This window comes from Abramis brama (genome assembly GCF_963993115.1).
Source record: "Abramis brama genome assembly, chromosome: 20".
Classification (NCBI taxonomy): Eukaryota; Metazoa; Chordata; class Actinopteri; order Cypriniformes; family Leuciscidae; genus Abramis; species Abramis brama.
The window spans coordinates 16,193,397-16,205,896 of record NC_139982.1 but is presented as its reverse complement, the minus strand read 5'-3'; the positions used below and the strand labels follow the sequence as shown (position 1 = coordinate 16,205,896).

General features: G+C 37.2%; 1 protein-coding gene across 2 annotated transcripts in view; it reads left to right on the top strand.

The window, feature by feature from the left end:
- ccdc33 (coiled-coil domain containing 33) overlaps nucleotides 1–12,500 on the top strand; it is a 43,234-nt gene that overhangs the window by 21,917 nt on the left and 8,817 nt on the right. Inside the window, exons 1-3 of one of the 2 annotated variants that reach the window (XM_084095436.1) lie at nucleotides 8,716–8,849; nucleotides 9,713–9,885; nucleotides 10,000–10,063. In XM_084095436.1, the coding sequence (XP_083951562.1) occupies nucleotides 8,814–8,849; nucleotides 9,713–9,885; nucleotides 10,000–10,063 (273 nt within the window). In that variant the 5' untranslated portion in view covers nucleotides 8,716–8,813. Of the gene's footprint in view, nucleotides 1–8,715; nucleotides 8,850–9,712; nucleotides 9,886–9,999; nucleotides 10,064–12,500 lie in introns of those variants that run through there. The other variant, XM_084095437.1, reaches the window with a different exon arrangement.

Genomic DNA, 12,500 nt, shown 5'->3' with positions numbered 1-12,500 from the left:
TCAGGGTCAGTAAGATTTTTTTTTTATTTTTTTTTTTTTTAAGAATTTAATACTTTGATTCAACAAGGGTGCATTAAATTGATCGAAAGTGACAGTTAAGACATTTATAATGTTACAAAAGATTTCTGTTTGAAATAAACACTGTTCTTTTGAACTTTCTATCTATCAAAGAATCTTAAAAAAAAAAAAAATAGTACAACATTTTCCGCAAAAATAAAAACTTTTCAACATAAATGTTGCCTTGGTGAGCATAAGAGTCTTCCTTCACAAACATCTCAAAATCTGTTTTTGTTCATACAATCAGTCAGTTGTTGTCAATGGGGCACCAAACATATACCATTTTTCAAAATATCTTCTTTTGTGAGGGAATTTTCGGTGGAACTATCCCTATGAATTCTTCTGTGAATACTCCATTCCTCCATTCTCTGACACTATGTTTTCTCTATATGAGCTCAATGCTTACTAATGGCCCTGTCTATCTCCCCCATCTTAAGAGACCTTACACTGAGCTGTCATTACATAAATCAGGGGGTAGAACACGGTCTGAATAACAGCGGGGTCAGAGGTCATCCGCTTCCCTCCCACAATGATCCTTTTTTAATCTGCATTTTGTTCCATTCGTTTATGCTAGGGGTTCGATTTGTCACTCTCACATCAAAAATTCAATTTCCGTCCATGTACTCCATGTCTGCAGCCTCAGATAGAGTTGTTGGCAGCGTTTAGATTGTAATCTCTCGCTCAATTGAATATATTCATCCTTCTCTGTATAGGTTAAAAGTGAATCTGTATGTAAATGGCTGAGGAAGCACTACAGCACAGTGCAGCATTGATTCGAACATGTTGGGCCGTATGGTATACAGTCAGTAAAAGGAAAAAGCAATCAGAGTAATGAACTCCTGCACAGTGATTCATTTTAAACCAATTCTGTTAAGTGTGACTGTGAAGAGGCGGGCAAGACTAGATTCATTTCGGATTCTGAAACATGTCCAAAAAGCATGAACAACTATACTAGTACAACTATATTACAGTTTTAAGTGTGAAATAGATGACTGAATTAATCTTGTTTTTGAACAAATTGGTTGAGTGAATGATTCCATGACTCACTAATTAAAAAAGTCACTTGTTTCATTCATTCATGAATGAACCAATGTATTTGTCCAGTGTTTATCGAGTGAATGATTCAGTGAATCTCTCAAATAGTCACTTACAGAGGTGGACAGTAACAAAGTACATTTACTTGAGTACTGTACTTAAGTACACTTTTTGAGTATCTGTACTTTACTTGAGTATTATCTTTTCTGGAAACTTTTTACTTTAACTTCACTACATTTGAAAGACAAATATCATACTTTTTACTCCACTACATTTCTGTCAAGGTCCTTGAGTCGAAAGTAGTAACGTCAGTCAGGGGATGATTTTGGTTTGGAAATGAAAGTCGGGTTGACACCAGAACCCGACGTCAGATTTATGCCAGAACCCGACATCGGACAGACGTTGGATTTTGGTTGGAAATGAAAGTCGGGTTGACGTCAAAGCCAAAAAAACTAAGCCAAAGGCACTATTTGAGGGAACAGCCATTTGGGTGTCCGAAACCATTGTAGACGTTATTGAGTGCACTTATTCAATCTCATATTCAATCCCACTACTGGAACTGTGTTCTAGAAATAAATGTGATATTGATATGAGGGTAGGCAGGCATAGATTCAGAGGCATAAGGTACTGTAAGTATTACATTCAACAATGCAACAATAATAAAACAATGCATTGACATTTACTTTTTACTTTTGATACTTAAGTACTTTTAAAAACGAGTACTTCTGTACTTTTACTTAAGTAATAATCGGTCTTTACAACTTTTACTTGTAACGGAGTAATATTTGACCAGTAGTATCTGTACTTTCACTCAAGTAAGGAAGTTGTGTACTTTGTCCACCTCTGGTCACTTAATTATTCCTTTTAATCAGTTGAATTAATGATTTAATGACTCATTCATAAAGACAGCCACTTGTTTTGTTCCTGAATAAATCAGTGTTTTGAATAGATCAGTTTGAGTGAATGATTCACTGATTCACTCATAAAGACATAATTAGCTTTGTTTCTGAATGAATCAGTGTTTTGAATGAATCGGCTGAGTGAATGATTCACTGATTCACTCATAAAGACAGTAATTAGCTTTGTTTCTGAATGAATCAGTGTTTTGAATGAATCGGTTGAGTTAATGATTCACTGATTCACTCATAAAGACAGTAATTAGCTTTGTTTCTGAATAAATCAGTGTTTTGAATAAATCGGTTTGAGTGAATGATTCACTGATTCACTTATAAAGACAGTAATTAGCTTTGTTTCTGAATGAATCAGTGTTTTGAATGAATCGGTTGAGTTAATGATTCAGTAACTCGCTCATAAAGACAGTAATTAGCTTTGTTTCTGAATGAATCAGTGTTTTGAATGAATCGGTTGAGTTAATGATTCAGTAACTCGCTCATAAAGTCAGTCACTTGCATTGCTCCTGAATGAATCAGTGTTTATGAACCAATCATTTGAGTAAACGATTCAATGGCTCACTCATAAAGGCATTCACTTGTTTTGTTCCCGAATAAAGTGTTTCTGAACGAATCAGGACCAACCAACCTTTGTATTATAAATAATAATGAATTAAAAAATTCTATGCATATGCTATTCACATTAACATGAATGGAAATGAAATCTCAAAAACCAATTGCACTAATACATGAATTCATTCAAGCATAGTACACTGAGATTATGTTATCTGATTTGATGCCGGCATCAGTTATCTTCAAACAAAATTTATATTGAATGATGGGATATCTGCTGCTTTAATGGAGATGCCCACTAATGCATTTTCTAATAAAGACGTGTATCATACAGCCACAGGCTTTGAGAGAGCACTGATCTGAATCCGATAACCGGCCGCAGACCTGCCAAAGTATCAAACATTAATCACATCATGCTTTTTAGTCTTTCCATCAATCTCCCAGACTCCCCGGCACCTCCTTCCTGACTATTCACCCCAGGTGTTCTTCTCACTGTTTGTAATCTAGATATCTCATCTCAAATAGCCAGGTGTTCTGCAAAAAATGCCTAAATGATTTATTCAAGTGTGTCCGTGAATAATTAGAGGTTGAAAAAGTTGTGCTTGGTTCAACGATCTAGATGTGTACATTTAATGAAAATAGTTTCAAATAAAAGTTTACTTCAAAAAGCACATTTCAAAGCCGTTCTTTGGTCGAAACCTTCTGCCTTTTGGGCATGAAAACCATTAGGTTTTTTCTCAGCAGTCAGCTGTGTGTAAATGTCAGATTTGGTGTACGCCATTATAGGTGCCGCATGTTTTGCGCTGTTTAAAGGTCAATGGAGCCTTGTGGGAAATGCAGACTGCAACAGATGCTTTTAAACATGGTAAAGTGCCTCTTGTTGGGGATTTGAGAGATTTGCATTGGATTCTGGGTAGTCAGTGCACTGAATGTACAAATGTGTGTATTATAGTCCCATCCCTGTGGGTTTTTCAATTAAATGTATGTTCTGAAAGTGTTTGGGGTCTCCTCTTCTCTGGTTATGTCAAGCTGTTTTCCCTCACTAAATTTCACATTTGGTTTTCCTGTTCTAACCCAGTTTAGTCAGAAATGCTGAAGGGGAGTCGACGTGTCCTTCAACAAAAGCTGCTGTCCTTGACACACACACACACACTCCTAAACATGTTCACTTTGCTGACGAGGCATTACTGAGATCTTGCCTAGCCAGTCCAGCCCACTTGGGAATCAACTGATTTAATTCATGTAGTGCCGTATGTCATATCCAAAGGCAAACAATGGAATTTAGTCGGATTTAAGCCGTGATAATGATGTTTTAGAGTAATAGATGTGAATTATGATCAGTCATTGAAGCTTATATGTGCACAATCACATCCAATAAACATGATTACACCAAACAAATAAGATTATCAGCACTGCGATTTGAAATTATTGGTGACAGGTCTTGGACTGCTACACTAAAATTTATTTTATATTCTGTAGTATTTAATAATAACATAATATATTCATAAAGTACATACATTCACTATAGAATAAAATATAATATAATATAATATAATATAATATAATATAATATAATATAATATAATATAATATAATATAATATAATATAATAATATACAAATATATATTATATATTTTTTATTTATTTTTTGTATAAATTATATCCATATCATCTTAATACATAATGTATAAATGAGATTTTAAAAATGAATACAAAAAATAAATGAATAAAAATATATATTAAAATAAACATAATAACAAAATTATATACAGTATATAGTATACAACTAACAGTGTATATATTTTTTATTTTCTAAATAAGCAAGGAGATTAACATTACAAGCAGTATAAATTAAAGAAGTTGATCTCTGCTTCCTGTTAAAGGAAGAGGATGTGGATCTGACCGATGCATTAAAAATTCATCTGGCTTTCAGATTGCACACACACACACACACACACACAGAAAAGAAAAACAGACGCTTGTGTTCGGCTTGTGTTTCATTCCCTCATCTGAATCGCCTGGCAGGGGGTGTGATTCTTTATATTGAACATTAATATGAATGAGACACTTTGGAACAGATTGCTTTTTCACGGAGTCTCATCTCAGTGTGCTCGTACGGATATTGATGGGACTTTTATTTATGCTGGCAAATAAATGTGTATTTTAGGTGTTTTTGTTCAGGATAATGTCCTCGTAGTTGACTTGAACGTAATGCTAGTTCTCTGTATGCGTGGCAAGTTTTATGAAGTGGAATGGTGAAATGTTGGTCTGTATATCTCACATAAAACTATAATATGACTCCAGAAGATTTGGACGTAGCGCACAAGCCGGATTGGAATTTTTGTGATACTTTTCCTTTAAGAAACTCAAAAACAGCGGGTGTATAAATCTATCCTTTCATTTTTCTTCACAAACACTCTTCTTTATGTCATGTGCACACACACACCATCATCGGTACCTCCATTAACACGTCCAGGCGCCTGTCACTAGGAGGGCGAGAGTCGACAGGGAAAGTGTGAGAGAGAAAATTGCAGGCCGTTTTAAAATCAAAAGGTCTTCGAGACCAGACTGAAAGCGATGAAATAAATGGGTGAATGAAACCTGATTATTTATTACCCTACAGGATTTTCCCTGTTCTTTTGAAATCATTAAAAAATTGGCATGTTATTGACATATCAGCCATGAGCACATTAATATATGACGCCCACACTCGCATATTCAACATTCAAGGGTTACTCATTTTACAAGCGAAGAGCTTAACCAATCTTAAAATAGTTGATTTGCATATGAAACTCTTAAAGGTACAGTATGGTTTTAAAAGCCGATTTAATTCTGATGTTCAGCAAGTAAAAACTAAATTACAACACTTTTTGATGCAAGAAACTTCAGGGGGTTCAAATTTAATTGAAATAATAATAATTTAAAAAACAATCTAAAAAAAGGACTATTAAGTTCTGGCTCAACCAATGGGCATGAGTTTTGGGTGAGACTACAGTATATGCTTGTCCAATCAATGACACACAAGGAAACTTGTTTGGAAACTTCAGTTCAATCATGACAACTCTCAAAATAGTTTTAGCATGCTAATGAATATGGCAATGGTTATGTATTTGGTCTCGGACTAGATCTGCTACGCTGCTGCTGCCAATACTGTCAATAGATAAACTGGCACGATGTATGCTGTTAAAATATGCTGCTACGGCATAAATTGACATACAGTACATACAGTAAATCCCATTGCAGATCTAGGCAGGTGGAGCTGGGGAAGGAGGAGGGTTTCAAAATGAACTATAGTCTACAGAAAACACTGACTGAACTACTTATTCTTCAAATTTGATTTGTTGCTGTTCGTCCCACAGAATTCACACACTTTAGCCTAAAGTTGGCATTAAATGGGAGTTTTGATGTTTTTTCTTCCCTATTGTGACGTATATCCGAGTGAAACGCTTCTCGAACTAGAACAAATCTAGGGCGGGACTTGATTTTGCCCATTGGGAATTGAATGGATGGTTTGCTATTGGTGGATCTCATATAATGATGTGCAGAGATAAATCATTTATAAGAAAAACTGCAATATTCCTTAAAAAAAAAGTATTTTGATTGTGTAAAGATATCTGTTTTTAAAACGTCTGCGATTATTAAGTCAAATAATGTGATGGGTGTTAAAAATAGAAAAAAGGTGAACCAAAAAGCATACAGGAAAGGACAAATGAAGCGAAAAAGGCATCTCAGTGGAGAAGACTCTGGAGACGTCGCCCCGTTCTGAGGGTAATTGAGCTCCGTGTGTCGGCAGACTCAGTCCTGTCAGTCTTCTGAAGCCCCATTTGCTGTGTTTAGCAGGTTGTGTGCTGAATACAGATGCAGGGATGAAAAGACAAGCACAGACCGTACGGCACACCGCAATCACCGGCCAATCTAGTGTCACAGCCCTCTTACCCCGTCTGTCAGTCTCTCTCTCCTCTCACACCCGGTCTGACGGACACGGATCAGTTCTCGGCTCAGCCTGAGGTGGCAAACGTTCTGCTGGTCTGAATGTGAAATGAAGGTTTTCTAAACGTTGGACGCAGTTTGCTTTCTCTCCTGCTCTCGTCGTCTCTTTCAGAGCACATAGCTGCAAGGACAGAGTGAATAATTCATTAGGAATTTAAGTAGTCGGTTTGGAGGAGTAATATTTACCTTATTAGATCTTCCTTATGGTTAATATTTTAAGCCTGAGAGGAAAGTCTGGGAAAATACTTCCACAAATTGAAAATATTCAAGACATGCAATTAATTTTATTAATTGAAAAGAAAAGTCTCTTTCATTTCGCCATGAGAATAAAATAAGCAGCATCTTTGGCTTTTGGTTAGTTGTTTTTTGTTTTAGTCTGACTGGCGGTCAAGTGTTCGTATGGTTGAAACATTCTCTGCTGCACTCTTGATTAGTTTTAGTCTGCGGTGTTGCCATAGTAATGCAAAATTAGAGAGACGAATAATTTGATTAATTTGCATTGTTATTTTCAAATGGAAGTAATTTGAAGAAATGAAAAACCCAAACAATAGCAATTATTGCCTCAAATTATTGCCACTTTTTTATTCAAAAAAAGAAAGCTGTCTTGGTTCTAAACTAATTGCATATTGTTATTGGACTCAGCATGGCTGTTTGCCGCAGTATTGCTTTTTCTCTCATGAGAGTGATGTGATAAACAGACTCATCTGGACGTGATTGACACACACACACACACACTCTCACACAGCCTTAAGATAACACCATTATTAATGCCAGTGTAGTATTTTATTTTTTATTTCAGTATGTTAAGATTTTTGTTTTTGAAATTAATACTATTATTCAGAATTTAAAGGATGCATTAAATTGGTCAAAAGGAATTTATAATGTTTCAAAAGATTTCAAATAAATGCTGTTCTTTTGAACTTTCTGTTCATCAAAGAATCCTGAAATAAATATTAAGAACAATAATAATAATGTTTTTTGAGCAGCAAATCATCATATTCGAGTGATTTCTGAAGGATCATGTGACACTGAAGACTGGAGTACTGATGCTGAAAATTCAGCTTTGATCACGGAAAAAAAATATTTAAAAAAATATTTAAATTGAAAACAGTTAATAGTTAAAACAGGTAGTACTATAAACAGATAATACAGATAACAATTGTAATATGTTTAATTATTACTATGTTATTGTATTTATAATGTTAAACTAAGTATTTTCACATGGCTATTTTACACCCTTTTAGTACCTTTAAAATCTCTATATGCAAATGACCTATGTCATGATTGGCTAATCGCATAGTGTCATTTCATCATGGTTCTGACAGCATATACCGATTAACCTGCTTTTCAGCCTGGTTTCAGAAAATCCTTTTTTAATTCATGTCCTTTAAAGCAAAACCATTATATTCAGAGTTCCTTGTCATCAGATGATTGTCCAATGACTCATGGTGGCACTTAATGAATATTAATATGCGGTAACCTTTGTCACGGGGAGAGGAACACATTGTATTTGGAAGTGTACAGGTGTCATGCTGAGCTGACAGAATAAGGAACAAGCTCCTCACAGCATGAGCATAAGTCATCAGCAGTCGCTGCTCATCAATCTCCTGCTTCAGACCCGTGTGCCACAGTCCAGACCACAGCGCCATTGATTTAACATGGCCTTTCAGGAAACAAGATGGTGGAGTTCAGACATTTCAATATTCTATGTGCTTTCCGTCTTTGACTTTATACTGACACCTGTATCTGCGTAATTGGAGCATGGCCTTTCAGGAAACAAGATGGTGGAGAATTAAAAAATGTAAGGTCATGTGATCTCAATGTGAGTGCCGTCATCAGTCAGTGGAGGTACGAGAAGAAATTTACATTGCCAACTATATAGCAAAGGGCCCAGACTGGCCCAGGGTGGAACCAACCTTAAGCATATATATATAAATAAAAAAATAAAAAACTGAATTTATTATATGTATTAAACTTAAGGTAAACTTCTGCATTTTAAAGCGTTTTTTTTATTTATATTTATCATTTTAAAATGTATATTTCATATTGTACATTTATATTAAACTATTGTTTTCTCTCATTGTATCTGTGATCTTGATTTGCATGAATGTTGTGCTTTCTGTTTAGCTGCTATAAATGTTGCCAGGCAGGGTTTGTGTTGTGGAAACCCAAGCTCAGGTTGCTAGCAGAGTCAGAGCTGTCTCTTCATCCAGCCATTCACTCTCCTACTTAATATTCCTGACAAGATCTCAGAACCTTTCAGCCTCATGCAGAACTCGGAGAATGAACCTGCGAGCGCACAGGTAAATAACCTGTTAACAGATGCTGGTGGTCTGATGGCCTCTACTGCTGATCTCAGAACAGGTCTTTGCGTGTGATGGTTTATGGTAGAGTGGAAAAGAAACAGGATCCTTGAGTGAATAGAGAAAGAGTGAGGTTACATAGGGGGAGTGTGTGTGTGTTTGAACGAGATGGGTTGGTGGTAGTTGGACTTCTGTCCTATTTACATTACATTGAGGCAAAAGCGTATTGTAAGGCTACCATAACTGTGTTTGGCGATGAGTTTAAGACCTTCATTCTCATGAAACTCTCTTAGTGGCCACGTTTTGGATTTTATGAGTACTGTATACGTATGTAGTTTATTACTATATATTTTTTAAAATGCTGAAATATTACAGGCCAGTAACCTGCTCTGTAAGTACTGGGATATATCATACACTGTAGTAGCTTGATGTTTGTTGTCTAGGCTTAAAAATAAGCCGTATTTTTACATTCTCTGTATTTACCTTTACATGGCAGGTATGTAATGTGTTATACAAACAAATTGTTACAATGACCTCTACTGCATTTTGTCCGGATCTGTTATTAAAGTCGGCATGAAACAGAAGTTGCGCTTGTCTTTTCTTCCCTATTGTGACGTATGTCCGAGTGAAACAACTTCTCGAACAAGAACTAATGTAGGGCGGGACTTGATTTTGTCCATTGGGTATTGATTGGATGGTTGTGGTTTGCTATTGGTCGATCTCATGTGAGTGACAGGTTGCCCCGCCCTCATGCCACTAAACATATCATCAGAGAAGAGAAGTTTCTGTAAGAGGGAAGGGAAGTTATTATTAGATAAAACATTGCAGTTTTCTTTAAACATGTTATTTGTTTTTCCCCTCAGATGGAAAGGGATTCCTATGATTTGCCATCACATGACGCCCTCTCAAAGATCCTCCAGGAGTATCTTCACCTCGTCAAAAATCCTAAAACTCAGACCGGCACAGAATCTCTACCACAGAAAAAGTCAAACTCTCGGCTCAACCGAACCTTTGACGTGCATTCAGCGAAAAAAAGGTAAAAGAATACCACATGATGGCCACTATAATTATTAATTACAGCTTTTAGCTTTGGATTGAACCTATAATTTCCATTTACTTTTATTTGTTGCTGTAAATATTTCCTTTTCAGTTCATCACTACCTGATTTCAAAAATGATCCTCATGCAAGTGAAGTCACTGAACATCAAACTAAAGTAAGTAATAAACCTGTAGATCCTTCTAGAAGTTTCCCAGAAGCGTTGCCTTTCCTCAAAGAGACTTTCAAACTCAGAACCAGACTTTGAGTTGTTGGCATAAGGTGTAGTCCACTTTCCATCTTCGGACGAAAGTATAATTCAGTTTTAACGCGAACGCTTAGAATACGCATACATCCGAACGCATAGCCTTTCAAATTATATATAGTGTAAGTGAACACCGGTGCTCGTCATGTGCGCACTGGAAAGTTTAAAGATAGAGTAGCCAATGTTTTTCATTACTTTTTTGTTATACTAGTTGAAACTCTCTTCACATGCTGATAGCAATCAATAATAGAAATGGTCTAAATATTAAAACATGTACATATATCCTCTGTGGAAATCTCAGGACCAAAAAATATTCATCCAATCATTGCATTCGGTCCGAATGCATTGATAGGATGTCCTACCTGCCTGTCAACATATTCATTTCCATAACTCCACGCACCTCCTCCACGATAAAAATGCATTTGTTGTTTTAGTTTAAACTAGAGTTGCGAGTATCTCTTTAGCCCTATTCGGACGGGACTAGTTTAACATGGAGAGGTGGGGTTAAGTAATAATTACCAGAGCTTCTTGGTGATTTTAGTCCCGTCCGAATGTGCCATCTCAGTAATCATTACGGAGTATGGACAATGTCAGTAAAGATTACGGCGACTTAGTGTGAATAGACCCGCTGTAAATATGTACGAAAATATGTCATCATTTCTTGTTTAAAAGCAGTTTTCCGTGGTTTTTCAAGTATAGAGATGCTTGAAAAAGCATTCAGTTGCGTTCTAGACGCTGGGACAAATCTGTGGCAAAACTCAAGTGTTTTCCACATACCATTCAGATCAGAAAGAAGATCGAAAGCACTTGTTAGAGGCACGAAACATCTTTTAGCGTTAGGTAAGTGCCTATTACCAACACTATCCAATCTGAAGTTAATTAATACATCATTAGACCGGACATAACTGTTTTATATACATAAATATCTTGTTTGCGCACGTGATATCAGGAAGCAACGTAATACACACATGACGACAGAAGGGTGACGGCGATGCGCAAATAGAGTTACTCCTCCCACTTCTGCTAGTTTTACTGAGATTTCTTATCCCGTGCGAATTGGCCATTTCTATTACAGACGTCCTGTGGTAAAATTACATTACTCCATCTACCCTTGTAAAGTTCATCCCGTCCGAATAGGGCTTTCGCCGCCTCACAAAGGTGCCTGTCAACAGGGGTCTGTTGTTGAGTCTCCAGTAGTTTGGTTTTTTTTTTTCAGCTGCAAAACAAAAGCCCAGGCCGGTGACACCATCATGTGAACCAAGTAATTACAGCAAAAATGCCTTCTGAGGACCCATACAGATTATCCCTGCGTCCGAATATGCATAATTCCATACTATAGGAGGCGAAAAACAATATGTGAGCTGAGTCGCATGTCTGAATTCACAGTATTCATAAAACAGTAGGCGAAAAGCACCCTGATGACCTACTACTTCCGGCGAGATTCTGAAGTGCGCATTAACTGGACACTTTACTATCCCAATGAGGGCACGGGAGAGGATTAATGAATGGAAGTGAAGCGACACAACTGACGCCGTAGGTCACATGACAGTGACAACATGGCTAATGTAGTACGCCTGAATTTCATTCATACTACACACATAATACTATATAGAATGTACTTTTTAACAGTCGGAAAGTGTTTCAAACCAAATGTAGTACTTACAGTATGCAACAAATCTGGCTGCGCGCCTACAGTACCGATGGCGCTGAGTCACGTATACTATACGTATACCCTAGCATATGCATAAAAATCTAAGTTTATTTTGGCTACGTAATTATTCATCATGAATATTCACACCATGATTCGGGAATTCAAATAAAAAACCCTCCAGACCATCTCAAGGTGACCCTTATATGTCCACAGTGTTCACTCTACAGTATGAAGGTTTGATGAAATTGACAGTCTTTGCTTTTCTCATCATATCGGAATCATTGCAAAGCACCCTGCCGAGAAAGAAAGAGAGCGGGAGAGCAGCACATATGTGCTTTTATAATGTGATTGTTTGAAGCAACAGTAGAGACTGCGCAGGACCTCTGTCTGCGGCGTCTGCGGGGACCAATCTCTCTCTCCATTCACTTTTTCATTGGGTTCAGATGATTCCCTCCGTCTCCTCCCCTCGGCGGGCCCCATCTCATCACCGATCATCATTCTCACCTTGCATGTGTGCCCTTTCAATTAAGCGCTCAATTTCTTTCAGACGACCCCAGGGAGCCACAAGCACGCTGGCCCAGATTGGAATCGCCTAATCGGTCCCTCTCCCACCCCTCCCGTTTCTGCGCACCGACCCCCGACGCAGACCCCCTTCCTGCACACAGTGACCCTGAGTGAAAAGCAGACGCCTCCGTGGCA